Source organism: Podarcis cretensis, assembly GCF_951804945.1.
Source record: "Podarcis cretensis genome assembly, chromosome: 15".
Classification (NCBI taxonomy): Eukaryota; Metazoa; Chordata; class Lepidosauria; order Squamata; family Lacertidae; genus Podarcis; species Podarcis cretensis.
Genome location: NC_137185.1, coordinates 42,355,582 through 42,382,077, shown reverse-complemented (window position 1 = coordinate 42,382,077; position 26,496 = coordinate 42,355,582). Strand labels below are relative to the sequence as shown.

Below are 26,496 nucleotides of genomic sequence, written 5' to 3'. Positions count from 1 at the left end.
GCATTAAAATCTAATAAACATTATTGCTTGTAGCCATAGGCTATTGCAAATATAGTAAAATGCCTTCTAGCACAGACATAAACCAGGATAAATATGCACTCTATTTAAAATGCAATCAAAATTACATTAAACCTTGCATGCTCAAACTAATGAGTCAGCTTTACAAACCACTGGCATTTGGTTCAAGATCCTCATTTGGATTGCCTTTGTTGCAGCTGCAAACAGTGCAAGCTGATAGGAGATCGAGTAAATGACTTTATTCTGCATTGGTCACCTAGTACAATGTGACACAGGATAAGGTAACAATTCCTGTGCTGTTTTCCAACTTCCACTTCTGACCCTTTGATTCCAGAAAGTATTGAGTTTCATACAACCATGTCATGGTGACCTCTGGTGTTAGGCCTGCAAGGGCACACTCAGTCCAATTATCACATGAGTTCCCACTGGGCACACTTGAGTGAGCCAGCTCGGAATCTGTAATTCAGAAGGAATGGAACAAAGTCAACAATGAAATATAGACAACATAATGCAAGCTTTGAACACAATTCCTAAGGACTATGAATCAGTGATGAGTTTCCTTGTTTTACCTTCTGTGAGAAGAATCCATGAAGGCTAAGGGGGATTTCATAACAGTCCTTTGTCTGCTAATGTTGGCTGGCATCCAGATAAGCTTAAGAACTTGTTTCTGTGAGTGTGCCCTGGAATTTCCTTTCCAGGGAAATGTGCTTAGAATTACAGCCCTGGACAGCTCCTGATCTCGATTTTGACATCAATGGTATAAAAGTTAACTGCTCGTTCTACTTCAGTGGTTTTAAACTTTCTACATAAAGGGAAATCATTCTAAGGTGAAGCTGTGTGCAAATGGCCTCTCAAAATTCTCCATCCTATTTGCAGCAGTTCTCTAGGGCAGGGGTAAGCAAACTTTTTCAGCAGGGGGCTGGTCCACTGTCCCTCAGACCTTGTGGGAGGCCGGACTATATTTTGGGGAAAAAATATGAACGAATTCCTACGCCACACAAATAACCCAGAGATGTGTTTTAAATAAAAGGACACATTCTACTCATGTAAAAACACACTGATTCCCAGACCGTCCGCAGGCCAGATTTAGAAGGCGATTGGGCCGGATCCAGCCCCCAGGCCTTAGTTTGCCTACCCATACTCTAGGGCTTCAGCCTGAGTTTTTTTCCATCACTCAATACTTGACACTTTAAATGGAGATAATAATGACCCTCAAACATTCTTCAGGCAAATAATGAGATCTACTACTGGGAAGAACCATAGCTCAGTTATACAACAACTGCTTTTCAACCATGCATGTAGAAGGCCCCAGGTTTAGTCCCTGTTGTCCCCAGCTAGGGCTGGGAAAGATACTTGTGTGGACTCTTGGAAAGCTTCTGCCAGACAGAGTAGTCAATACTGAGCTAGATGGAGCAACTGTCTGTTTTTATGGACCCTGCCCAAAGTTAGGTTACAATCCTATGCATGTTTACCCACAGCAAAGACAGTGGGAATTGCTTCTCAGCAAACAGGCCCACTAAGTTCTACTCAGAATACAGTGGTACCTCTAGTTACGAACTTAATTCGTTCCGGAGGTCCGTTCTTAACCTGAAGCTGTTCTTAACTAGAGGCATGCTTTCACCAATGGGGCCTCTTGCTGCCAGTGCGCCGCTGGCACACAATTTCTGTTCTCATCCTGGGGCAAAGTTCTCAACTCGAGGTAACTCTTCCGGGTTAGCGGAGTTTGTAACATGAAGTGTTTGTAACCTGAGGCATTTGTAACTCAAGGTACCAGTGTAGACCCATTGGAATGAGTGCACCTATTAGTCATGTATTTTTACTTCAATGGGTCAACTCTGAGCAGTATTAGCATGTGATACAACCCATAAGATTGTGCTCTGCAAGTAGATCCCTAATTCAGATGGGGAATAAAGCTGCAGCCCAAGGCTGAAGAGGTTCTAGAACAGAGGTAGGTGAATTTCAGGACTGCTTGATGTCCATCGGTCACAGTCAGAAGCAAAACGATGCCTCAGAGTATGGAGCCAGATAGTGGTAGCAGCCCATAACCTGCATATATCCACAAACATAAACACAAATCACATCTAATACAAAACTTGAAAACAGACCACCATGCTGAACAAACTTGGTCAATCAATTAATATTGATATTTTACAGGTGAGGGACGCGGGTGGTGCTGTGGGTTAAACTACAGAGCCTAGGGCTTGCTGATCAGAAGGTCGGCGGTTCGAATCCCCGCAATGGGGTGAGCTCCCGTTGCTTGGTCCCTGCTCCTGCCAACCTAGCAGTTCGAAAGCACGTCAAAGTGCAAGTAGATAAATAGGTACCGCTTCAGCGGGAAGGTAAACGGCATTTCTGTGCGCTGCTCTGGTTCGCTAGAAGTAGCTTAGTCATGCTGTACGCTGGCTCCCTCGGCCAATAAAGCGAGATGAACGCCGCAACCCCAGAGTCGGCCACGACTGGACCTAATGGTCAGGGGTCCCTTTACCTTTAATACTGAAGTTGAGAGATAAGCATAATATTTTTATTTTTTTTAAAAAAATGATTAATTGTACACTATTGACTATTAGAAATCCTTGCTGATCTACTGCATATCTTTTTCAGTAGATTCTGATCTAGGTTGTGGCCCCCCCCCCCATCCTCATACATTTATGTGCTGCTTCCATGCATTGGAATCAAAAGGCTGCTGAGCATCTGAAGACAAGATACATACCCCTTATGAAGTATATGGTTCTGCAAAAGAAACTACCAAACTCCACACTATTATGCAGTCAGTTATCTCAATTTAAAGAGGAAATACTAAATGTAAAACCACATCATCCCAATTTGCTATCTGTCTGCAGGCAATGTAATAATAATAATAATAATAATAATAATAATAATAATAATAATAATATTTTTTTATTTATACCCCGCCCTCCCCAGCCAAGAGCAGCTTACAAGCAATAATAAAAACAAGATGAATGATTACAACTTAAAAACAAAAATAAAATACAACATTAAAATAATGGAACATTAAAATATTAAAATGTAGCCTCATCGCAGGAGGAGAAGGAAAAGAAAAAAGAGAGAGAGGGAGGGAGGGAATAAAATTGGCTCCAAGCCAAAGGCCAGGCGGAACAACTCTGTTTTACAGGCCCTGCGGAAAGAAATCAGATCCTGCAGGGCCCTGGTCTCATGAGGCAGAGCGTTCCACCAGGCCGGAGCCAGAGTTGAAAAGGCCCTGGCTCTGGTTGAAGCCAATCCAACTTCCTTAGGGCCTGAGACCATATTTATGGACCTTGAGGCTCTCCGTGGGGCATACCAGGAGAGGCGGTCCCGTAGTTACGAGGGTCCTAGGCCGTGAAGGGCTTTAAAGGTCAAAAGCAGCACCTTAAATCTGACCCTGTACTCCACCGGGAGCCAGTGCAGCTTGAAAAGTAATGCCCCAAACTCTAGCTTTTATAGATGTGAATGCAAAAACAGCCACTCTCTGGGTTACATTTCTACCTCCATTAAGAAGACCTGTCATTTCATTGTGCAACTTCTTCAATACAGTGAAGGGTCTCTTTTGCACTCACTCTTGATCTTGCTCTCACGAAGGCTATACCTGTGGAGGAGACCATACATACTGGACCTGCCCCTGATATTGCCTGCCTGCTCCATACATCTGTATGTCCAGTGCAACTTTGGTAACAGCTGCTTATGCGCATACAGCTGTACACATAGCACCTAACACACAGCTGGTAAGGAAGGCAGGGGGACTGGTTGGTGAACAAAGGGCCTTCAGACATCGTCCTCCTCCCCTGCCATGTATTTGGTCTATGCATGGACGTAAACATGAATGTGTGTGCGTGCATGTGTGTCTATCCTTCTCTCCCACTCATGCATACAAGAACAAAGGACTAAATTGCTAAGGGCCCCAAGTTACCCAGTTGGCTTTGTGGCTGGTCAGGATTTGTTTCCACTGCCAGGGTCTCTATGGTATAAGTCCTCTACCCAGGCCTGTGGTCTCCAAATATATAGCTGGATGTCAAGTCTCATCAGCCACAGACAGCATGCCCAGTGGTCAGGGATGATGGGAGCTGGAGACTTCTGGAGGACAAGTTACCCATCCCTGATCTAGCCATTACACTATGCTGGGTCTTGGTTATCAAGATCTGTCATTGAATTCCAGGGAACAAGGTCTTGCATATTCTTGCAAGACCCTCCCTTTCCACCCATGGGTCAAAGCTGTATCTCCAGGATCCTTTTGTAGATTCAGCATTAGTACTTTTTTATCCATAGCTGAAGTGTGTGTGTGAATGTGCAGAACAAGCCAATTTGAGTGTTTCCCCCAAATACATTTATGCATCTAAAATGCCCAGTGGAGTTGCCATTTCAAAATATTTATAAATAGGAGAGTTTAATTCTGATGAATATTTCATTTTGCCATGAGGTTTCATCTGCTGACATATAACATCATACAGAGAAGTGCAAGCATTTTCTCTTTTGTCCAATCTGCACTAATGCTTCTCTCCTTCTCCCTCTCCCCCTCTCTCTCTCTCTCTCTCTCTCTCTCTCTCTCTCTCTCTGTGTGTGTGTGTGTGTGTCTGATGGGAATAATTGATTCAGAAACCCTCAGAAGATTGTTAATCCTTCACAAAGCCTGTGCATATTCTCTTTAATTGTGGGGGAGAATTTAGAGCAGATGCATAGAGATAGATAAGATCTAGTGATGGAGGGTCGTCCTTTAGGGCTAGTGGGGCACTGCCCCACCAATTTCAACCTCAGCCAACTCCTGCCTGCCTGCCTTTTTACTGACAACCAGTTATGGGGTGGCTCTTGCTGTCAGCTTCCTCCTCCTCCTTAGTCTCAGTGTTGCCCTTGTGGAACTCAGCAGGGATGAGGATGGGGACAAAACTAGAATGAGACAGGTTCTGCCTGTCATTGTCTCTGACGCTCCCTGCTGTTGGGCTCCCTGCTTTCCGTCCCAATGGACACCAGCCATCACTGAGATGGAGATGAAGACATCATGCCATGACTACCCAAAGAGCCCTGACATTTCACAACCAGAAAAAGATGTCAATTGTTACACTAAAGAGCCACTTTGTTTCAACAGAATTTATCATTTTGCAGGAATTTTCCTGCAAGGCCACTTAGTCCAAGGTTATAAAGGTAAAGATAAAGGGACCCCTGACCATTAGGTCCAGTCATGACCGACTCTGGGGTTGCAGCGCTCATCTCGCTTTATTGGCCGAGGGAGCCGCCGTACGGTCATGCGGCCAGCATAACTAAGCCGCTTCTGGTGAACCAGAGCAGCGCAAGGAAACGCCGTTGACCTTCCCGCCGGAGCAGTACCTATTTATCTACTTGCACTTGACGTGCTTTCAAACTGCTAGGTTGGCAGGAGCTGGGACCGAGCAACGGGAGCTCACCCCATCGTGGGGATTCGAACCGCCGACCTTCTGATCGGCAAGTCCTAAGGCTCTGTGGTTTAACCCACAGCACCACCCGCGTCCCTAGTCCAAGGTTATAAGGTAAAGGTAAAGGTACCCCTGCCCGTACGGGCCAGTCTTGACAGACTCTGGGGTTGTGCGCCCATCTCACTTAAGAGGCCAGGGGCCAGCGCTGTCCGGAGACACTTCCGGGTCACGTGGCCAGCGTGACATCGCTGCTCTGGCCAGAGCCAGAGCCGCACACGGAAACGCCGTTTACCTTCCCGCTGGTAAGCGGTCCCTATTTATCTACTTGCACCCGGAGGTGCTTTCGAACTGCTAGGTTGGCAGGCGCTGGGACCGAGCAGCGGGAGCGCACCCCGCCGCAGGGATTCGAACCGCCGACCTTTCGATCGGCAAGTCCTAGGCGCTGAGGCTTTAACCCACAGCGCCACCTGCGTCCCTAGTCCAAGGTTATACACACCCTTAATTGTGCCCTGTCTTCCCCCACAAAGTATTCCTTAGTATTTGAAGTGTCTGGGGATGAAGGCAGTGCCTGGATATAATAAAAATCAGTCATGGAATATTATTTAATGCAAAGGCTAAGCCTCAACGGGCGTGAAGTAATTCTAGAAATAAGGACACCGCTACACATGAGCAGAGTGCATTGCTTTCTGTTGCTCTGGAAAAACTAGTCTGCTCCCAGAAAATATCTCCACAGTTTGGAAAACCTACTAAAGGGGTCCTCGCTGGGTGAAATGGTACCTGTTTCTGCTCTGGCTGCAAGGCTCCAACAAAAACAAGCCCCTTTAATTCAGCTGGAGTTACTTGGTCTTTCTCTGTATCTCTGTCTTTGCCGGGCAGGATGTAAAACGCCAGCAAAAGTTGTCTCGGTTCTTTTCTTTTCTTCCCCCCTCTCCCCCACCTCCTTCGCCCTCCAATTGCCTGGTACGCGGCTCTCCTTTACTGCAATGCGTCAAAGCGAAGCTCCGAGATTTAGCCACGAGACCGACGAGGTGACTGTTCGCAGCGAAACCAGCAGGGACGTCCCACGGAGACGCAGGTTTGTGAAAGGAGCGGCGGCGGTGCACTGTGGCTGCTGGATTTCCCTGAGCTTCAGAAAGTAAGCCCTCCCCCCAATTGTCTGCTGGAGCGCAGTCTGTATTCATGAGCAGCTTAGGGACTCTACCGCAGCCCTTCAGAACTTCAATCATTTTTCCTTTAAGAAACAAAAACCCGACCGGCAAGGACAAAAGAACTTTCGCTCTTTCTAACACACTTTTATTGATTTACTTAACAGCCTTTCTAAACCAGTTTGTTTTTTTTAAAAAAAAAGCTATTAAGCGGTATGCAGCAATATCCCATAAAAATTCAGTAAAACTGGATTAAAATGCAGGTATTTATTAATAACAGGATGCAATTTTATGGGTCAGAGAAAGCCTTAACCAAAAGATGTGGGCTGCATCCAATGCTAGGTCCATTTAGAGTAGACTCATTGAAATTATTGACAGTGACTAACTTATGTCTATTAGAGTATGGGTCTACTCTAAGTAATCGTTAATTGGATACAGTCCTGTGATTTACAAGATGATTGAAGCAAGTGATGGTGGAACAATGCCCCCCATATCCCTTTAGATCCCTTGATCTTTATTTCATTTGGAATAGTGATGGCTTCATTGAACAACTCACAGAGATCTAGCAGCATATACAGTAAAAGCACCCAAGATACTGCAGTTCTTAAAGCAAAATATTGGAGATGTCATCCCTACTAGAATAGATGGGATGTGGAGCTGAGCTCAGCATTTATGGCAAAATTAATGAATTCTGCAAAGACTAAGAGGTGGGGAGAGAAAGCAAAACTTGAATAATTTTAATGCAAATTGGATGTCATTTATTGATTTCTGTAGAATCAATTGTTTATAGCTCAAGGCTAACCTCTGTTTCTCAATCTTTTAAAGTTAATGTTAAATTCAAAAGTTTATGTGTTCTGTATTAATTTGTTTATAACCACCATCCTAAACGTTACCTTATTCTTGGGATATTTAATGACTTAGGCTGCAGTCGTAACCCTACTTTCTAAAACCCTAGAATCATTTGCTGATATATGTTTCTCTTGTACTTTTACTGTTTCTTCAAACCAGGCATCTGGCCCACTGGTCAGTTAAATTCAGCCCCAACTTCAATCCTAAAAAAAGGTCAACCTTCACTTCATCAAATCTGGCCCTCTTTGAAAAAAGTTTGGACACCACTGCTTCTAAACCAATTAAATACTAGTAATGGAAAAGAAAATGACCCAAAAAATATCTGAGCAGGATCCAGTGGGAAAGTTAGTCTGTCTGTTGCAGCAAAAATAACAGTGAGTCCTGCAGTACCTTAAAGATTAACAAATCTAAAACTTATGCATAAGCTTTCATGCTTTTGATGAAGTAGACTCAACATACACAAAAGCTTATGCCACCTCAAATTTATTTAAAGTGCCGTAAAGTTGAAGTTTTTGAACAAGATGTGTTCCCATTAGATAATCAGAGGTTTTATTATAGCACTCTCATTTCTTTCCCTGCTGTTTATTTGTGCATTTCACCTTGACTTTTCCACTCACTAAAAGGAGAGCAGTTTTGCAGGCTTCCATTCCAAGCAGTCCATGGTCTTCCTGGCTGTAACGCCAGCATCATTAGAAGTTGATTTAGGTGCACCAGTTATGTCTATGCCAATCACCCTTTACTCAGAATGAGGCAGTAACACTAAGGAGGTAGAATTCTGCTCAGTGCTGAAGGTGAGGGATCATGCTTCTCCCACCCAACATGATAAATTAATTACCATAACAATTTGGTCCTAGGCTAATGTACTGCATGGTGGAAAGTGTTTTTCAGATGTACAGCAGAATGCATATGTATGTATGATTCACACACAGTAAAGTGAATGACTCTGGGGTTACAGCTCTCATCTCGCTTTACTGGCCGAGGGAACCGACGTTTGTCCGCAGAGTTTTTCCAGGTCATATGGCGAAACCAGAGCAGCACATGGAAATGCTTTTTACCTTCCTGCCAGAGTGGTACCTATTTATCTACTTGCACTTTGACGTGCTTTCAAACTGCTAGTTTGGCAGGAGCTGGGACTGAACAACAGGAGCTCACCCCATCGCAGGGATTTGAACCGCCGACCTTCCAATTGGCAAGCCCAAGGCTCAGTGGTTTACACCACAGCACCACCCACGTCTTAGTTCAGACCTAAATTGGTTTTATTATTTATTTTTGAAAAATGAGCAAGGAAACCACTAAATTGGTGTCTTAATCATGGGCATAGCCAGGTGGGTGGGAGGGGAGCTGCTCCCCAAAATCAAATAAGTAGAAATAACCAACTGCTCAACTGTGTTGCAGATAACTTGGTTCTGCCCCCCCATGCCTGCCCCCCTAAAATAAATCCTGGCTATGCTCAAGGTATTACTATTCCAACAAAATGAGTGACTAGGCATGTGCAGAGTGCCTTTCTTTCAAATTCCTACTCTGAGTGCTTGCACACACATTAATATACGCTTGGCATAAATCCAATCACCTATTTCAAAAGTTGACACAAGTGTGATTAATCTGTGGCCCTAGGAGTAGGGCTTCATGCAGCCTAGTTTCAAAAGTCCTCTGCAACAAGCAATTTAAACCTCTGACAAAACAAACAGTTTAGTGCAGTGCAGTGAAAGAGAGAGAGACCCCACCCATAATTAACAAGTGAGCCCTCGTAGGTTGCCCTCTGAGGGACTGTGGCTCTCACCAGCTATAAACAGCAACAACAGTTCCCTACATGTGGGTGAAGACACAGCTCTTCAGCTAGTGGATTGGGACCTCTAGGAGGATCTGCAGTCAAATCACAAATGCATGATTGCTAGATAGTCATGAACAGGGGACTCTAAGATCCCATATGCCCAAACTTGCGTGGTGGAAATGGAAACAATAGAAACTTAACCTTTACTTCTTCATCCTGTCACCGCACTCTTCTTACCTGCAATGGGATAGGATGTCTGCTAAGCTCTCTGGGGAGTGCACTCCATTTGGAACTGGACTATGGACTTTTGTAACTTTTAAGAATTATTGCCTGTCTGATTTTCATCGCTGTAATTGTTGAATCTGAGCAAGACTATGATGTGAGTAAACCTTGTATTTTTCCTGTTTACTTAAGCAGTCTGAGTAATTTCTTTGTTAAGAGGAAGAAGACGAGCCAAGTCTGCCTAAGCATCCTTGGGTATCATAATTGTTGTAGAAAGTTATGCAACCTTGTCCCAAATAGCTTCTAAATATAAGCTTATACACAGTGGTGATTTTTAACTCTGCCGAATTACTGTAGGTCCTTGCATTCTCACACATGTGAAAAGAGAAAGGATAATTAATAAATAAAATATCCTCTCCTTCTCATTAAAATCTATCCAGTCCACTTACTAGATCACAACCTGAACCAAGGTGGGCTGCAACAGGAGAATGACAACCATACAAGCAGATGGTAAAAGATTAAGAAATGGGTCCCCAAACGGATGTTTGGGTGGAAAGTGGGTCCTGGATCTGAAAAGATTGGAGATACCTGGTTTCATATACCTTTATCAGACTACATCAAATGAACCCAAGAGCTGGGCACTTTTGGCCCTCCAGATGCTGAGGAATCACAGTTCCTGTCATCCATGGCCATTGGCCACACTTCTTGGGGCTGATGGGAGTTGTAGTTCAGCAACATCTGGAGGGTCAAATGTTCTCCATGTCTTGGCTACTACAAGACTACAAAGGAGGTAATTATTGTCAGAGTTTTTTGTGGGGTGGGGTAAAGGTAAAGGTAAAGGTACCCCTGCCCGTACAGGCCAGTCTTGACAGACTCTAGGGTTGTGCGCTCATCTCACTCTATAAGCCGGGAGCCAGCGCTGTCCGCAGACACTTCCGGGTCATGTGGCCAGCGTGACAAGCTGCATCTGGTGAGCCAGCACAGCACACGGAACGCCGTTTACCTTCCCGCTGGTAAGCGGTCCCTATTTATCTACTTGCACCCGGGGGTGCTTTCGAACTGCTAGGTTGGCAGGCGCTGGGACTGAACGACGGGAGCGCACCCCGCCGCGGGGATTCGAACCGCCAACCATGCGATTGGCAAGTCCTAGGCGCTGAGGTTTTACCCACAGCGCCACCCGCGTCCCATACGTGGGGTGGGGTAAAGGTAAAGGTAAAGGTACCCCTGCCCATACGGGCCAGTCTTGACAGACTCTAGGGTTGTGCGCCCATCTCACTTAAGAGGCCGAGGGCCAGCGCTGTCCGGAGACACTTCTGGGTCACGTGGCCAGCGTGACAAGCTGCATCTGGCGAGCCAGCGCAGCACACGGAATGCCGTTTACCTTCCCACTGGTAAGTGGTCCCTATTTATCTACTTGCACCCAGGGGTGCTTTTGAACTGCTAGGTTGGCAGGCGCTGGGACTGAACGACGGGAACGCACCCTGCCACGGGGGATTCGAACCGCCGACCTTTCGATCGGCAAGCCCTAGGCGCTGAGGCTTTTACCCACAGCGCCACCCGCGTCCCGTGGGGTGGGGTAGTCTTCCCTTAACCATAAATTTAGTAAAGGGGTAGAATTTAGCTGATTTTTGGAGTATGATAGGAAGATACCAGGCCAGTGCAAAATACAGGCTGGACCAGTTCTCCTGTTCAGGAGATCACTGATAGTGATACCATTAGCAACACAAGGAGCACTAAGTACTGAGCCATGCAAATACTCTCCTTCCTCTGGCCTGTGGAAGTGGACAAAAGCAGAAGAATTGAGAAGGGGGTGGCCAGGGGTAACACAGTGGTGTGTTGTTACCACATGAAGAAAGGTGTCATTTTGAAACAGGACTGGTTTTCGGCAAGTGCTACTGGGAAGGAGGGGGAGGAAGTGGGCAGAATTCCATGTGGGGACTGAAGGGCAGCAGCCACGCTGGCTGGCTGGAGAAGTCTATTATAGAGACACAGGGATGGTGCTTAGGATGCCTCTGAATCCACTGTTGTGCTGCTGGGAAGACAAGCCCCTCTTGGGATGCAAATGCTATGAAATTTCAGCACAGCACTAGTAGTTTTGCAACTCTAGTTTTGCAACCCAGTCCAGAGGCTGCCCCTTTGTTTCATTTCAGTGTGCTACTCACTCCTTCTCTGTATCCTGTGGCGCCACTCTTTACAGTGAAATTTACAATGCATCAGGTGATGTGGGCCATTCTTCTGCCACAATTACTGTTAGCTTGAAAGATACCACAAGATGCTGTTTGTGCTGGGCCAAGATTAACCCATTTAATTTACATGATCCATTTAACTGGGAGTTACACGGGCTGTGCTAGTGAATGGTTCCTTAGATGTTAAGGAGGGATATGACCCTCCAGATGTTGTTGGACTCCCATAAGCTCCAGCAATCAGCAAAGTCAATGGTTAGGAATAATGGTAGTCCAACAATGTTTGGAGAGCTACAAGTCCCCCACTCTTGAGTTGAAGGGTGTTATGTCCTTCACATCTGATTGGGATTATTCCAGGGGAAATGTGTGATGATTTCCTGCCTGCCTATTTTTAATGAGGACACCAGAGGTGTGATTTCCCTTTTCACTATTCTACTCTGCAAAGCTTTTGAGAGGAATCACTTTCAGTGTTATCCCAACACATCCTCTTCACACTCTTTTTGTTTCATTATCTTGGCTCCAACAATTATTTCCCACCAGAGGCAGGCTTAAAGTTGCTCACTGTTGCATGTGGAAGCTCTTCAGGCAATAAATGAGATGCTCAAGCAAAGCTTCTCACAGCCTTGCTTCCTGAAGATGCCCAGGAGCATACTGGGTGGGGCTGCCATCACTGAAATGGATGGATTTCACCATTCAGCATTGGTTTCTTCACCATCAATGCGTTTAGTTTCAAATGTAGCAATCAGACAAGGGCTTACGTGGGAGTAAGCCCTACAAAACATGATGAATCTTACTTCCAATTGTTTATAGAATTGGCTGTAAACTTTTTGCAGTAAATCATGAATGGGAAATATTGAAGACACACAACAAAAAATTGTGTATGCAGCTTTGTTTTAACTTTATTGACTAGCTTGATTTCACAGACTTCATTGTTGTTATTATTGTTAGTCACCATCCAAGGTTTCCAGAACAACTTTAAAAGTAGCTTTGACATATATATATTTCCCCGCCTTCCCTACTGGCTTCCCTGCTTTTTTAAAATTTGATTTGATTTGAATTTTAATATACGTAGGTATCTACTTGGGTTTGAATCAGTCAAATTGCACGTTGCTCTGGGACTCATTAGAAGACACCATGCTTAGTTTGGTAGCAGCCAGTGGGACACATGGCAAGCGTTAGGGTTCCTTTGCATCAAAAGGGGAGGGGGGAAACAGAGGCATAGAGACAATTAACTTCTTTAAACCTAAGAACAGTAGGGGGATTTAAATACATGGCACAGCAATTTTAGCTCAGTCACTTAAACTATCTGGGAAACCTACATCCAAGTCTATATCAATCCTTCTTCTTCTCTTTAGGGGCTTCTTCTTCACCAGCATCCTCTTGTTCATCTTCGCCTTCCTTTTTCTCTCCCTCATCTGCTTCCTCAGCAGCCTCTTCTTCTCCTCCCTCTTCTTCTTCTCCTTCTCCTTCTTCGCCTTCGCCTTCTTCCTCTTCTCCTTCACCCTCTTTAGATTCTTCTTCTGTGGCTCCTGGAAGAAAAGGTACAACAACAAAAAAAGAGTGAATAGTTCACTGCAGCATGAATTAGGCAGAGTTGGCAATAGATGCTGTTCTATAGTCACTTGGAGAAGACCAGGAGTAAGCCCTGCTTGAAAGCATTTCATGGTAATACATTTCTCAACATGAGAAGGCAAAGGAAGGGGGCAGAAGGCAAGGACAGCAGCTGCCCCCCTCACTTCCCGGGCCTTCCCAACATGGATAGTATAGTAGATTATGGGTTGTAGCCAATGCTGATTCTGCTCCAGACGGACCCACTGAAGTCCACAGACGCCGAATCACAGAATTATAGAATTGTACAGTTGGAAAGGACCCCAAGGGTCAACTAGTCCAAACTCCTACAATGCAGGAATCTCAGCTAAAGCATCCATGACAGGTGGCCATCCAACCTCTGCTTAAAAACCTCTACGGAAGGAGAGTGCACCAACTTCAGAAGGAGTTCGTTCCACTGTGGAACAGCTCTTACTTTTGGATTAGTACAAAGAGGGTGGGTTTAAATTCCAACAAGGGGAAACTCTATTTTGTCCAGAAGGCGGGTGCTTTCAAGACAGTGCTTCTTGAAAATAAGTCAAAGTTTATGAAGAGCTTTTTGGATTAGTCAGACATCCAATGGAAGTGAGGTTCATTAATTTCAGTGCATCCACTCTGAATAGGACTAGCATTGGATACAACCCTATGTTTGCTCTACTTATTAATTTGAATGAGAAGGTTCCTTTAAACCAGTTTCTGTGCATGCCGAGGGATGCTATGCACCATGATGGAGAAGAAGGGGGTTCATGCTTTACTTCAAGTAGCAGAACATATTGGGCCAGCCCTGTTTCTGAAGTCTTCAAAATAGATTTTAAAAATATTTTTTCTGATTTTAGCTAATCTTGGATTCTTTGATTCTGCAAATAGTTCTGTTTAAATGGAATAAATAATACACTGGAACCAACAGCACTCTGCTCCATAATGGACACCATCTCGTTGCAGTAAATGGAACTAAAGCAAATCCAGATAAGAAATTTCAAATGTGCAGACTTCTGAGATTAACTCACCAGTGTTTTTAAAAATAAATAAATAAATCCTTAAATATCATACTATGTTTTTCATATCAGCAAAAGTGTTGTTGTTGTTGTTTTTATAAAAATCAGAAATCAATACCTACAGGCTAAAGCTCCTCTACTGGCTAGCAAGGCCAATCTTACACCTTAATAACTGTTGATATATACTATTGCTGTCCTCTGTATTTTGGGTCTATGTACCACAATAAAGCTGTGTGTGTGATTTTTATGAAAAGCTGCACCTTAATAATAGGAAATGAATGACATAATTCAGCTATAAGTGTCATAATTTGCGGTTAAAACATCCCTAAATTTAAAAGTTCAGCCATTTCAAAATATGTGAACTCATTAAAATTTCAAATTTTGTTCTTTTTGTTAGGGAAGAGAGAAAACAGCAACTGTACCTTCTTCCTCTCCTTCCCCTTCTCCCTCTCCCTCTCCTTCCCCTTCTTCTTTCTCCTCTTCCTCTCCTTCTGAAGGGGGAGACTCTTTGGCCTCTTCTACTTTGGATGCTTCAATCGTCTCCTCCACTTCAATCTGTTCTTCTTGCACATGGCTGGAGTAATAGGCAGGGAAGGAGCGGGCGGACATCAAGTAGGAACTGCTCTGCAAACCGCTGTAGGCTGACCTTCCAAAGGTGGAGCCGCTCTGCGTATAACCACTGCTAATGCTTCCAACGCTGGTGAAACTAAGCCGGGTCTCTTCACCTTCCAGAAGTTTCCTGGGGGAGGGGGAGGAAGAAGCACATGAGCATCAGGCAATCGGCATAATCGAAACCAAGATGGAAATTTATTAAAGAAGATTGCTATTAGACAATAATATCATGTCAATGGATTTACCATGAGTGAGTAAAATGCATGCATACACACACAGAGACACAAATCAATCATATTTACATGCACAAACCAAAGAAGCAGCCCTGAGGAGATGGCTTCTGCTCTCAGAAAGAACACAGTCTGGACCCAGGGGCATAGAAGAACCCATTTCAAGCTTGCCACACCCTTCTGACATCATCAAACAGATCCCTGTTCTCTACTTTTTGCCTTCTACTCACCTTCCCTTGTCTTTTAGTTTGTGACACTGAGGGCATGGCCTGATCTTCTATTTGTCTGAAACTATAATTTTAAAAAATACATATAATCTGCTGAGCTTCAGTTTCCAAAATGCACCCTTTGGGTGCCTTCCAACTACTCCCAGAACCTGTCTGAGAGTCAGGAGGCTCCCATCTTCTCCAGCTGGTGCCATCTGTTGAGGAGCTATGCATGATCATCACCATCAAAGCTGAGCAGAGTCTTCATCTGCTCAAAGAAACTGCAGATGACCAAGGCTGTATTTGGGGGCAGGATTCATGATTCATGTCAGCTGAGGACTGAAACTCAGATGTTCATTTTCACATGGGATCACCCTCACTAGATGGTTGTGATGGTGATGGGGCTACCTTCAAAGTGCCTTCATGAACTTCATGGCCTTCATGGCCATACTTTCAATACTTTCATACTTTCTTTTTTTTTTTCCTTTTCTTTAATACATATTTATTAAAGTTTTTTGAATACAAATGCATAAATAATAAACAACATTACTTATATCATAACATAATTTCGTCACTTCTTTGGACTCCCTCACGTCTCCCGCTCGCACTTACATCGTTACAAAAAAAAATTTTCCAAGCAAGTTACCCTCTTGTTTGCAATCTTATCTCCGCTCATTTAAATAAAAACCTAGCAATTCTCCAAAAAGTTTGTATTTTCCTTAATCTCACTTATCGTCAAATTCAGATCTAATTCAGTGGTGGGCAATTATTTATGAACTAGCATCCTTCTTAACATTCAACCAAATTACAATATTTTTGTAAATAAATCTTGAATTTCCTCCAGTCTTCCTCAACCCTCTCCTGTCCCAGGTCTCGGATTCTACCAGTCATCTCGGCCAGTTGCATATAGTCCATCAGCTGCTTCTGCCACTCTTCCAGTGTGGGTAGATCTTGAGTTTTCCAGCTCTTAGCGATGAGTATCCTTGCTGCCGTTGTTGCATACATAAAAAATGTTCGGTCCTCCTTTAACACCTTCTGGCCGACAATACCCAGAAGGAAGGCCTCTGGTTTCTTAGTGAAGGTATACTTAAATACCTTTTTCAACTCATTATATATCATTTCCCAGAAGGCCTTCACTTTAGGGCAGGTCCACCAGAGGTGAAAGAATGTTCCTTCGTGTTCTTTACATTTCCAACATTTATTATCAGACAAATGGTATATTTTGGCAAGTTTAACTGGGGTCATGTACCATCTATATATCATTTTCATTACATTTTCCTTCAGAGCATTACATGCAGTGAAGTTCAGCCCAGTGGTCCACAACCTTTCCCAGTCCTCAAACATAATATTATACCCAATGTCCTGAGCCCACTTTATCATAACCGATTTAACCATTTCGTCTTGTGTATTCCATTTTAACAGCAAGTTATACATTCTTGATAATACCTTAGTCTTTGGTTCTAACAATTCTGTTTCCAACTTCGATTTCTCCACCTGGAACCCTACCTTTTTATCGTTTTTAAAGACTTCTTTAATCTGAGCGTAATGTAACCAGTCTCGCACTTTATCCTTCATTTTCTCCAAACTCTGCAATTTCCAATTGTCTCCATCTTTTTCTAATATTTCCCAATATTTTGGCCATTTGGCCTCCATATTGGGTCTTTTTCGGGCCTTAGCTTCCAGAGGTGAAAGCCACCTCGGAGTTTTGTTTTCCAATAAGTCTTTGTATTTTGTCCAGACATTAAATACTGCTTTCCTGACAATATGGTTCTTAAAGACCTTATTGATCTTAACCTTATCATACCATAAGTATGCATGCCAACCAAAAGCGTTGTTAAAACCTTCCAGGTCCAGTACATCAGTGTCTTCGAGAAGTAGCCAGTCTTTTAGCCAGCAGAAAGCTGCGGCTTCATAATACAGCTTTAAGTCCGGCAGGGCAAAGCCCACTCTTTCTTTTGCATCAGTTAGTATCTTAAACTTAATTCTGGGCTTTTTGCCCTGCCAGACAAATTTAGATATATCTCTCTGTCACTTCCGGAAGCACTTTCATACTTTCAATGGCCATGAAGTCTGGTCATGAAATCTATTTAGAAGCTTTGTCAATTTTTAAATCTTCACTGGTCTGTGAAAGACCAATGCAGCTCACAGCTATACTGCTTGCCAAATTCCAACAGAAGTGTTAATTCTAAGTTTTCAGTGAAATCCTATGTTTGAGATCAGTTACAATTATTTATTTTGGAACTAGCTGAAGCAGAAAAACTGAACGAAATATTTAGCTCCTGTCACCACCAATTTCAGCTGAAAGCACTTAAATAAAAAGGTGAATTAGGACCACAGTCTTCAACACAAAAATAAATTTAAAAATACATTTATTTATTTTTAGAAGGAGGGATAAATAAATCTGTGATTGCTGAACATTTTTCTGAGATTACCTGTATGCTGCTATTTCAATGTCCAGAGCCATTTTCACATTGAGGAGATCCTGATACTCCTTCAGATACCTAGCCATTTCACTCTTTGTAGTTCTCAGTTCATTTTCTAATTTGCTGACTGTATCCTGTTGGGAGCAAGGACAGAGATAAGAGCATGAACTCATTCATTCTAGTAAAATTCAGAGAAATGCCACCATTGGATAGGTCAGAGGCTACATTCTTTCTTCCTTGACAAAGGAGAGTGTTCCTCACATTCAGAGGTCCAGTCACTTTGTAATGCTTGAAATTTCAAAAGGTATCTGAAACTTCTAACTTTTTTTCATGTAACCTATCACAAGCTTGTTTGCATTTCCATGAATTAAAAAAACCAAACAACTTTCAGGAGGGGTTGAAAAATAGGGTTGTATTTCTTCTAAGTCGGTCTATTCTGTGTGCCCTATGTGTAATGCTGAGTACATGCCATATATTTAAAATACACCTCCTGCAAGATTTCTGGGAACTGTAGTTTGCTAAGGATGGTGGGAACTGTAGCTCTGGTAAACAACAGTTCTCGGAATTTGGGGGGGGGGGTACTTTAAGTGCTCTGTGTGTTCACAGCCTAAATAACTTTTTTTCACTGCTGAATTGGTTGGCATTATCCCTGGTTAAGAATGGGGCTAGAAACCTGTTCCACAAATTTTGTTAAATTGACTTAAGATTTAAAGAAAGCGAGTTTATACCCAACTTGTCCTAACAGAACTTGCTTCTACATAATGGGCACAATCCACAGAAGCCCAAGACACACCTATTCCCTTTGCTTTCTTTACTTTACTTGCTGTAGATTGGAGAAAATCTGTTTATAATGCTGGTCTCATTCAAAAACCAGCTAAGGCTACAAACCTAGGAGAACGCCCCATTGACTCACTTTGATTCACTCTTGATATAGGTAAGTTTGCACTCTTGCTGCCCCTTAAAGACTAAGAAACATTGTCACATCAGATTTCATGGGCTAGATGAAGTGTTCCCAACCTTTTTCGATTTGGGGGCACATCTAAGAGGCTCACAAGATGCCTGCTTCAAAGAAGAAAAATTGGTGGTGCTCAAAACCTCCCCCCTCCCTCAAACCCAAAAAAATCAGAGATAGAAAGAAACAAGCAATACATCCCAAAACAGGCACACTTTCCCCAAGCAACCAAAACAAAAATCCACTAAAAGAAATAAGCTTAAAACTTCAGAGGGACCTGGAACCTTGCTGAGTACCAAGGATTATCTGAGATTGATGTGGTGCCCATGGATGCCATGATGGGAACCCGAGGGCTAGGCAGTGCATCTGGTGAAGTGGATTTGAGTCCTCAAAAGCTTGTGCCATAATAAATGTGTTGGTCTTTATATTGTGCAAAAAGACTGGTTTTGCAGCAACAGAGTAATATGGCTATGATTCTGGAACTTGTTTCATCAGATCAACCTCCAGAAACAGTCAATCTTAAATTCAGCTGCTGCTATTTTACTAAATTGTAGGTCAAATTGACAAGAACGTATTCTAGTTGCAGTCCTCAAAGGCTACATTTAGAGGGTTGTTTAATGCATAATGAGCTCCCGGTAGTTCTTTTTTCCTGCGCTTATCATTAATTCTCCCTGTATCTTTTGAATTTTTCAGCATGATCTTGCTAATGAAAGTCATGAAGAATTAACACAGTTTCCTGTTCATTGGATATCAGCTTTTTAGTTCAGTCTTCCAGCATAATAACAAATAGGCATGGCATAAACAAAGAAACATCATTTATTTTAATGTACTTTTTATGAAGAATCACACATACAAGCAAACACTCAGAATTAAAATTATATTCATGCAACTGAATAGTACTTTAACTATGCATTGTTAATAGCATGTATTTGATTTTAGCTGTTGACTATAATGCTAAGTCCAGTGAAACTGGAACATTTGGTTTTATGCTAGTTTTAACTTTGTTGCTTATAATGAGACAAAGGATGCAACGGGACCTACTTCTGAGTAAGTATGCTTAGGATTGTATTGTATGCATAGTTTTGATTCAAAAGCTGAAGCTTACTCAGTTTATAGTTTGTGCTGCCTATTAAATTGTAACAGTTATTTATCTGAATTAACTGGAGTATTTCTAATTCTTTGTTTTATAACAGGGAGCATTTTATAACAGATTTTTTCTCTCTCTATCCCTGCAGATATCATTGAATCATAGATAGAATCATAAAATTGGAAGGTACCTCAGTGGTCATCTAGTCCAACCCCTTGCAATGCAGGAATATATTGAACTGGGAATATATTGTGTAGTTGCCAAAGTGAGGAGTTTCATATCAGTTTTGAAAGGTGGTTTCCCCCTTCTTTTTTCATTTTGAGAACTTTCCATTTAAAAACAACAACAATGGAACTTACTTATTTAATGTATTCTTAGCACACTGTCCATTTATCTTTTCTTTTTTTTTTGCAAGGCACCACAAAGTAACAAGAATTAAAACAGAAGAAAATTTAAGTCAGACGCATTACAAGGGTTTAAGTTCATTTGTTCTTGTTCTTACCAAACTTTGTACAATAAATTATGGAGTGACCCTGAATTTAGGTCTTATTGTAACAAGAAACTGCATTTTTAAAATCTCTGCCAACTCCAAAACCACCCATACAGCCTATTTTAAAAATGAATTGAGCTAGATAAATTGGAATCTAGATTTAAGATTTTGATTCTGAATTATGCTATATCACGAGGAACTAGATTAGAATCAAGGGACTAGATTAGACTCAACCGCCAGTCATTTGATGCTACAAAGATTATTTAGTTCCCTTTAAATATTAAAGACCCCAGGGAATATGTTGGCTTAAATCTAGATAGGTTTGTGTGGTGTGTGGTGATACAGCTGGTGCCTTAGAATTTAAGAATAAAAAGGATAGATAACATTGTTACATGCCTAGGAATCTTGTATTGCAGCAAGCAGGCATTGGTTTCAGGCCCTGGTGTGCTGGACAGCCCCCAGGTTAAACTGGGTGGGGCAGAAGTGGAGGCGGGTGTTGGTGCATCATCCAGCAGATGTTGGTGCATTGCACCATTACCTACTTGGAGGCTGCTGCCACGTTTTGTTGGGATCAGAAAACCTGGCTCTTTGTCTAGGACAAGAGACAAGAATTACATTCTCCAAATGTATTAAATGGAATGCACAAATTTTAGCCAACTTAAACACTTTAATCATGGCAGTATTGAACTTGTGTGTATCCCAAAATGTCTCAAACATCTAACATGGACTGATTGAGAAGCAAGTTATCAAGGGGTGATGGATACAGGGGACATTGCCATTTGATGGGTGACTTTTACAAACTCAGCAAGATTTGCCTGGTGGTGCATCTATGGGCAAAAGTGACAGATAATACATAATAATGCCTACTGTGATATGCGGCGAAAAGGACCTGTTTCCTTCTCCTTAGATGTGTCATGTGGTGACCTGATAAAGGGCACATATTTGATTCAAAGGGTGTTATGATGAAACTGTTATTTGCCGCCACCACTTTCTCAGAACCTCCTAAAGACCCAAACAAGCAGCCTAATTAACAATCTAAGCAGAATTTAAACAGATATATGACATTTGTGTTTACTATGACATAACCCAACTCCCAACTGAGTGCTTATGGGACTGCACAGATAAATCTCATGGAAATCCATGAGGTTGGCCAATGTTTTCTAAAACCACTTTCCTGGAAGCATAGTCCATTAAAACCATGTACCCAAGCAAACTTCTTTCCACTTTGCATTATAATAGGCTAAATCCCAAGCATCTTGAGCTGTGGATTAGGATGGTATTCTAGACCACCCTCCATTGGTTTCAGCAGAATTTACTTAAGATTCATAGTCAAATTACATACTTGCACAGGAGAGAAAAATGGGGGTGCAAAGTAGATAGTTGGCAACCTCATGACACACATGGAGAGACATCATTTTTTCCTGCCCAATCATACAGTTCAGTCTCGATCTGACTGAATCTCCACATTGATGAGAGAGAGAGAGTGAGTGAGAGAAAGAGGGAAATGCCTCTTTACAAAATTGCTTGGAAAATAAAAACGGGGTATGGGGAGCAGGGAGAGAAACCATGCTAATACCTATTCATTAGCAAGCACACATGCCACATGGACTGTTATTAAGAGCACTGGGTTATTTCTATGCATTTTCTAGCTGAACAAGTTCTGGGGTTGACTCACTTCAAGCTTGTGTCTCAGGGGTCCCAAACACTCTACCTTAAATGAGAAGATGCCACCTGGAAGTAAGCTGAAAAGGATATACCAAGAGCTCTGGCCAAAAGTTTCAATACAAGGAATAATTCCTACTCGAGAGTTGAAAAGAAAAACGTGTTGAGTAGGAATTATTCCTTGTATTGAAACTTTTGGCCAGAGCTCTTGGTATATCTTTTTCAGTGTACTTCCAACAAGAACCTGGAAGTAAGCGCCATTGATGGCATCGGAAGTGGCTTCCCAGTCAGTGCTTAAGAAGTCTGTCAAGTCAGAGTGGGTCTGCCTTGTGCAGCAGAAATGTCTGCTGCAGACACACCCACTGTGTCCTCTGGCAAGCAGAAAATGTCTGGATGAGACCTGCACATCTTTACACCCACCTTGGACCCTCTCATTGGATAGCAGCTGCCCAAGCCAAAGTACAAAGGTGTTAAAAGACACACACAACTGGGCTTTTCAAAGTCTGAAAGCAGTGTGTCTATGCTGGAGAAGGGAAAGTTAACCTTTTCCCCCTGTGCTTTTTTTCTCTAATAAAAATCCTGTCACCCATCTTGGGGGTGGGGAGGCATATGCACACTCATGGCTGCATAAAGCATGGAGACACTCATTCATGCAAAGGAAACAGAGCGGGGGGGGGGGGATGCCAGCGGTAGCTTCTCCCCACTCAGCTGCAGAGGAGAGGATACCTCCTCCCATGGGCAGGGTGGGATGGGTGGCTGCTACCATGCGGCAGTGAGGTAGTTGCCCCAGGCAGCTGATTTTGAGGTGTCATGAAAGGGTAGCAAACTGATAGTTATTAAACATGCACTCCAATGCAGATCTACTCAGTGACTATAGGACTGCAGTTGCACTTCATTTCCTTCTGGGAGAGGGGAGAGAAGGACACCATTTGCTGCAGGGCCTTGGACAGGGGAAAAAAAAAAGTGTCTTGGGTTGGCTCCTCTCATCCATGCTCTCTCCTCCCTTCTGTCTGGTTGCAAATGAAATGCGCTCAACAAAAACTCCACCAGCATCCTAAGAGCCAGGGATTGGAAACCTGCGGCCCTCCAGAGGTTGTTGCACTCCGCTTCTCATCAGTCCCAGCCAGCGAAGCTGGTGGGCTCTGGAAGACCACAGGCTCCCCGTCCCTGAGTCGGGAGTGTCACCAGGACCTACAAATCCCCAGCACTCAGCCATTAAAGCTCAGTGGGTCACCTGGACCAGTCGCCAGCGCTTTGCCTTGGAAGAATGGTGGGGGTGTCCGTGTAATAAAAGGATAAAGACCCACCTGGAGGGAGGCGATGTCGGCGTTCTGCTTTTCCTCCAGCTCCTGCAGCTGCTTCTCGAGGGCTTCGTTCATGCCACGGGTGGCTTCAATCTCCAGTGTCTTGGCTTTGAGGAGGCGCCGGCTCTCGGAGACCTCGTCCTTGGCGGCGCGCACGGCGTCGGTGTTCTTAGCGGCGCTCTCGGTGAGGACGGTGAAGCGGCTGCGGAACCACTCTTCGGCGTTCTGCATGTTGCGGGCCGCCAGTTTCTCGTACTGGGCGCGGATGTCGCGCAGGGCGGAGGAGAGGTCCGGCTTGGCCGAGACGTCCATCTCGACGGAGAGGTGAGCGTACTGGATCTGGGCCTGGAGCTCGGCCAGCTCTTCCTCGTGCACCTTCTTGAGGAAAGCCAGCTCGTCGAGGAGGCTGTCGATGCGCTTCTCCAGCTCGGCGCGGGCCAGCGCCGCCTCGTCGGCGCCTTTGCGCACCTCCAGCAGGCGGGCCTCGGCGTCCTCGCGGCTGAGGATCTCCTCCTCGTAGCGCGCCTGCATGGCCCGCAGGGTCTCCTCCAGGCTCTCGCGCTCGCCCTGCAGCGCCTGCTTCTCGTGGGTGGCCTCCTCGGTGGCCAGGCGCAGCTCGCGGATCTCTTGCTCGTAAAGCGCGCGGAACCTCGACGGCTCGGAGTGCTTCTGCCGCAGCACCAGCAGTTCGGCTTCCAGCACCTTGTTCTGCTGCTCCAGTTCGTGGACGCGCTCGATGAAGCAGGCGAAGCGGTCGTTCAGGTCCTGCAGCTGAGCCTTCTCCTGGCTCCGGATGGTCTTCAGGTCGTTGCTGATCGCCGCCACCTGGGTCAGGTCCAGGCTATCCACCGAGGGCAGCAGGGAGGAGGAGGACGACGTGTAGCTCCGGCGCACCGACACCGACGAGACGGGCGCCGAGAGGCTCGAGTAAGTGGAGCGAGCCACCCCATAGCCGCCGCCGCCGCTGCTGCTCCGAGCGCTGGACAGGTGCACCCGGGAGCTGTCCACGTAGCGCCGCTTGTACGACGGGAAGTAAGTCTCGTAGCCGTAGGTGCTCATGGTGTCGGCTGCCGCTCGGGCGCTGCGAGAAGGGGAGAAAGAGGAAGAGGAGAAGATGCCGCCGTCTAACAGAAGGGGAGAGGCTGCTCTGCGGACTGCTGCTCACGCTCGCTCCTATTTATACCGCCGGGAGGCTCTGACGCAGCTACGACAGCTCGAAGGACTGGGTGCCAAAGGAGCAGAGCGAGCCTCTCTGCGCAAAGGGAAGGCGGGCAGGCGAAGCCTTTCCCCGGCCAGCCAGCCAGCCGCCCCTTGCCTTTTCCGGCCTTCCTAGCGCAGGGCCCCGAGTATTTCCCGTGGAACGACTCGGCCCACCCCCTTCCCTTTTAGCCACGCCTAGTTCGCAACCCGTCACGTCTTTTGTCGTGCTCTTTCTTTAAAGATATAATTTCACTGTTACTATTACCTGCAATGAAGTGTTGCAGTGCAGAGCACGACTGTCGAGGGTTCTAGGCAGCCACGCCCTTTCCCTGGACTTTCCTCCCCCCCCCCCTTATTAGACCCAAACAGTTAGCCTTATGAACCGACTCTGCAGGCTCAGGCTTCGCCTCACTAAGGTTTTTTTTTGGGGGGGGGGTGGGAATCGTCTTCCCCGGAATGATGTTCTGCACTTATACAAAATGTAGAGGTTCCCCCTTGTCCGTGAGTGGTGCCATTTTGGCCACGTAAGGATTAAAACTCTGGGTTTCTGTTCTCATTATTATATTTTTATGTTGATAGCTTGATGAAAATGGCCAGGTCAATATGCAGCAGTGAAAAAGCTAAATCCCATGGTCGGAAATGTTAGGAAAGGGACACAGTTGAATGGTCAGTGTGACAAGAGTTGCATTCGTAGGGCGGCTTATTCCTTTCCCAGACATTTCTGTAACTGTTAATTTCCACAATATATCTGAGCTTTCACACAATGCAAAAGCCACTTCCAGAAATATAGTGGAATACAGATAAAGTTTAGTGCTCATTTCCATGTTATGTTCTATATTATTTTGTATTCTGGAAGTGGCTTTAATTCATATGAAAGCTCAAATATAATGTGGAAATTAACATCAGGAAAATGGAATAAAGTGCTGTGTGAAAGCAACTACTTTATATAAATCTACAGTTGGGCATGTTTCTGATACTACTACTCCCTGCCTGCCTCCCCACCCCCCACCCCTCAGGTGCATTTAACCCCAATTCTCCTTTACAGTGGCAGGTATGGCAGTGAATTAGCTAGACCAGCATTCATTTCCCGTGGTGAGCTGGATTAGAGCCAATAAATTGAAGCTCATTCCAGATAAGACTGAAGGATTGTGAGTGTATGGCTCCTTTGACTGGATAGGTGGAGTTCAGCCTGTGCACAGTTTGGGGGTACTTCTGGGTCTACCGCTGTCACTGGAGGCACAAGAGGCATTAGTGGCTCAGAGTGCCTTGCAGCAGCTTCTGCTAGTAGCAACTTTATCTGGGTAGGGATAGTCTGGCTTCTGCTGCCTACACTCTGGTAAACTCTAGGTTAAATTACTGTAATGCATTATATATGGGGCTGCCTTTGAATGTGAGTGGAGTGAGGTTTGATCATATAACACCAGTCCTCGCCCTGCTGCATTTTGTGTTCTCATTTTGCATTTTTATCTTGTGAACCACCCTGTGATCTTCAGATAAAGGGTGGTATACACATTTTATTAATTAACAAAACAGCAGCAACAACAATAACAATGTTCACCATGCCTTAATCTGAGCTAGAGCTAAGCCCCAGAGTTGGTTCTCTGTGCCACAGCATGGCAGGATGTCGCTTTAAACATACATGCCTCTAAGGCATTTATTTGCTTCCTTTCTCCCAACTTTCTGCTAAGTATCTCTGCCCCCTCCTCTCACAACACCCTTTGAGGCAGGTCCAATTAACAGTGACACCATCTTATGAGTTTCGTGACTGAGTGAGGATTCAAACCTGAGTTTTCTCAGTCCCACTGCTGAGCAATGACAGTCAAGCCTAAAAGTCACAACATCATCAGAGATCCAGATCTCTGAAACTAAACAAAGCACAATATAAGAATCTGCCTTATACCAGATCAGACCAGTTCAGCGTTGTCTCCTCTGATTGGGCAGTGCATCTCTAAGATCCACAGCAGCCAGGAGTCTTTTCTGTCAGCAGCTACCCCAGGTGGGCTGAACTATAGCCTGGCCTTCCAGAACTCACACCCCCCCACACCCCCTAAGCCACACCCCTCACTAAGCCTCATTGAGTGCTTGTGCCTGGGTGAAATGTGTCCTTGAATTTTGATTAACTTGCTTGCCAGAATGGATAGGGTGTGTGTGTGTGTGTGTGTGTGTGTGTGTAGAAATG

The 26,496-nt window shown here is 44.4% G+C and overlaps 1 protein-coding gene across 1 annotated transcript; it reads right to left on the bottom strand.

Annotated features, from left to right (window-relative positions):
• Positions 1 to 12,443: 12,443 nt before the first annotated feature.
• NEFL (neurofilament light chain) lies at positions 12,444 to 24,478 on the bottom strand. Its single transcript, XM_079954461.1, has 4 exons — positions 23,121 to 24,478; positions 17,632 to 17,756; positions 14,574 to 14,890; positions 12,444 to 13,098 (listed from the first exon to the last, which is right to left on the bottom strand). The coding sequence occupies exons 1-4, from the start codon at positions 24,174 to 24,176 to the stop codon at positions 12,902 to 12,904; spliced, it is 1,695 nt and encodes a 564-aa protein (XP_079810587.1). The 5' UTR covers positions 24,177 to 24,478; the 3' UTR covers positions 12,444 to 12,901.
• Between the last annotated feature and the right edge of the window lie 2,018 nt (positions 24,479 to 26,496).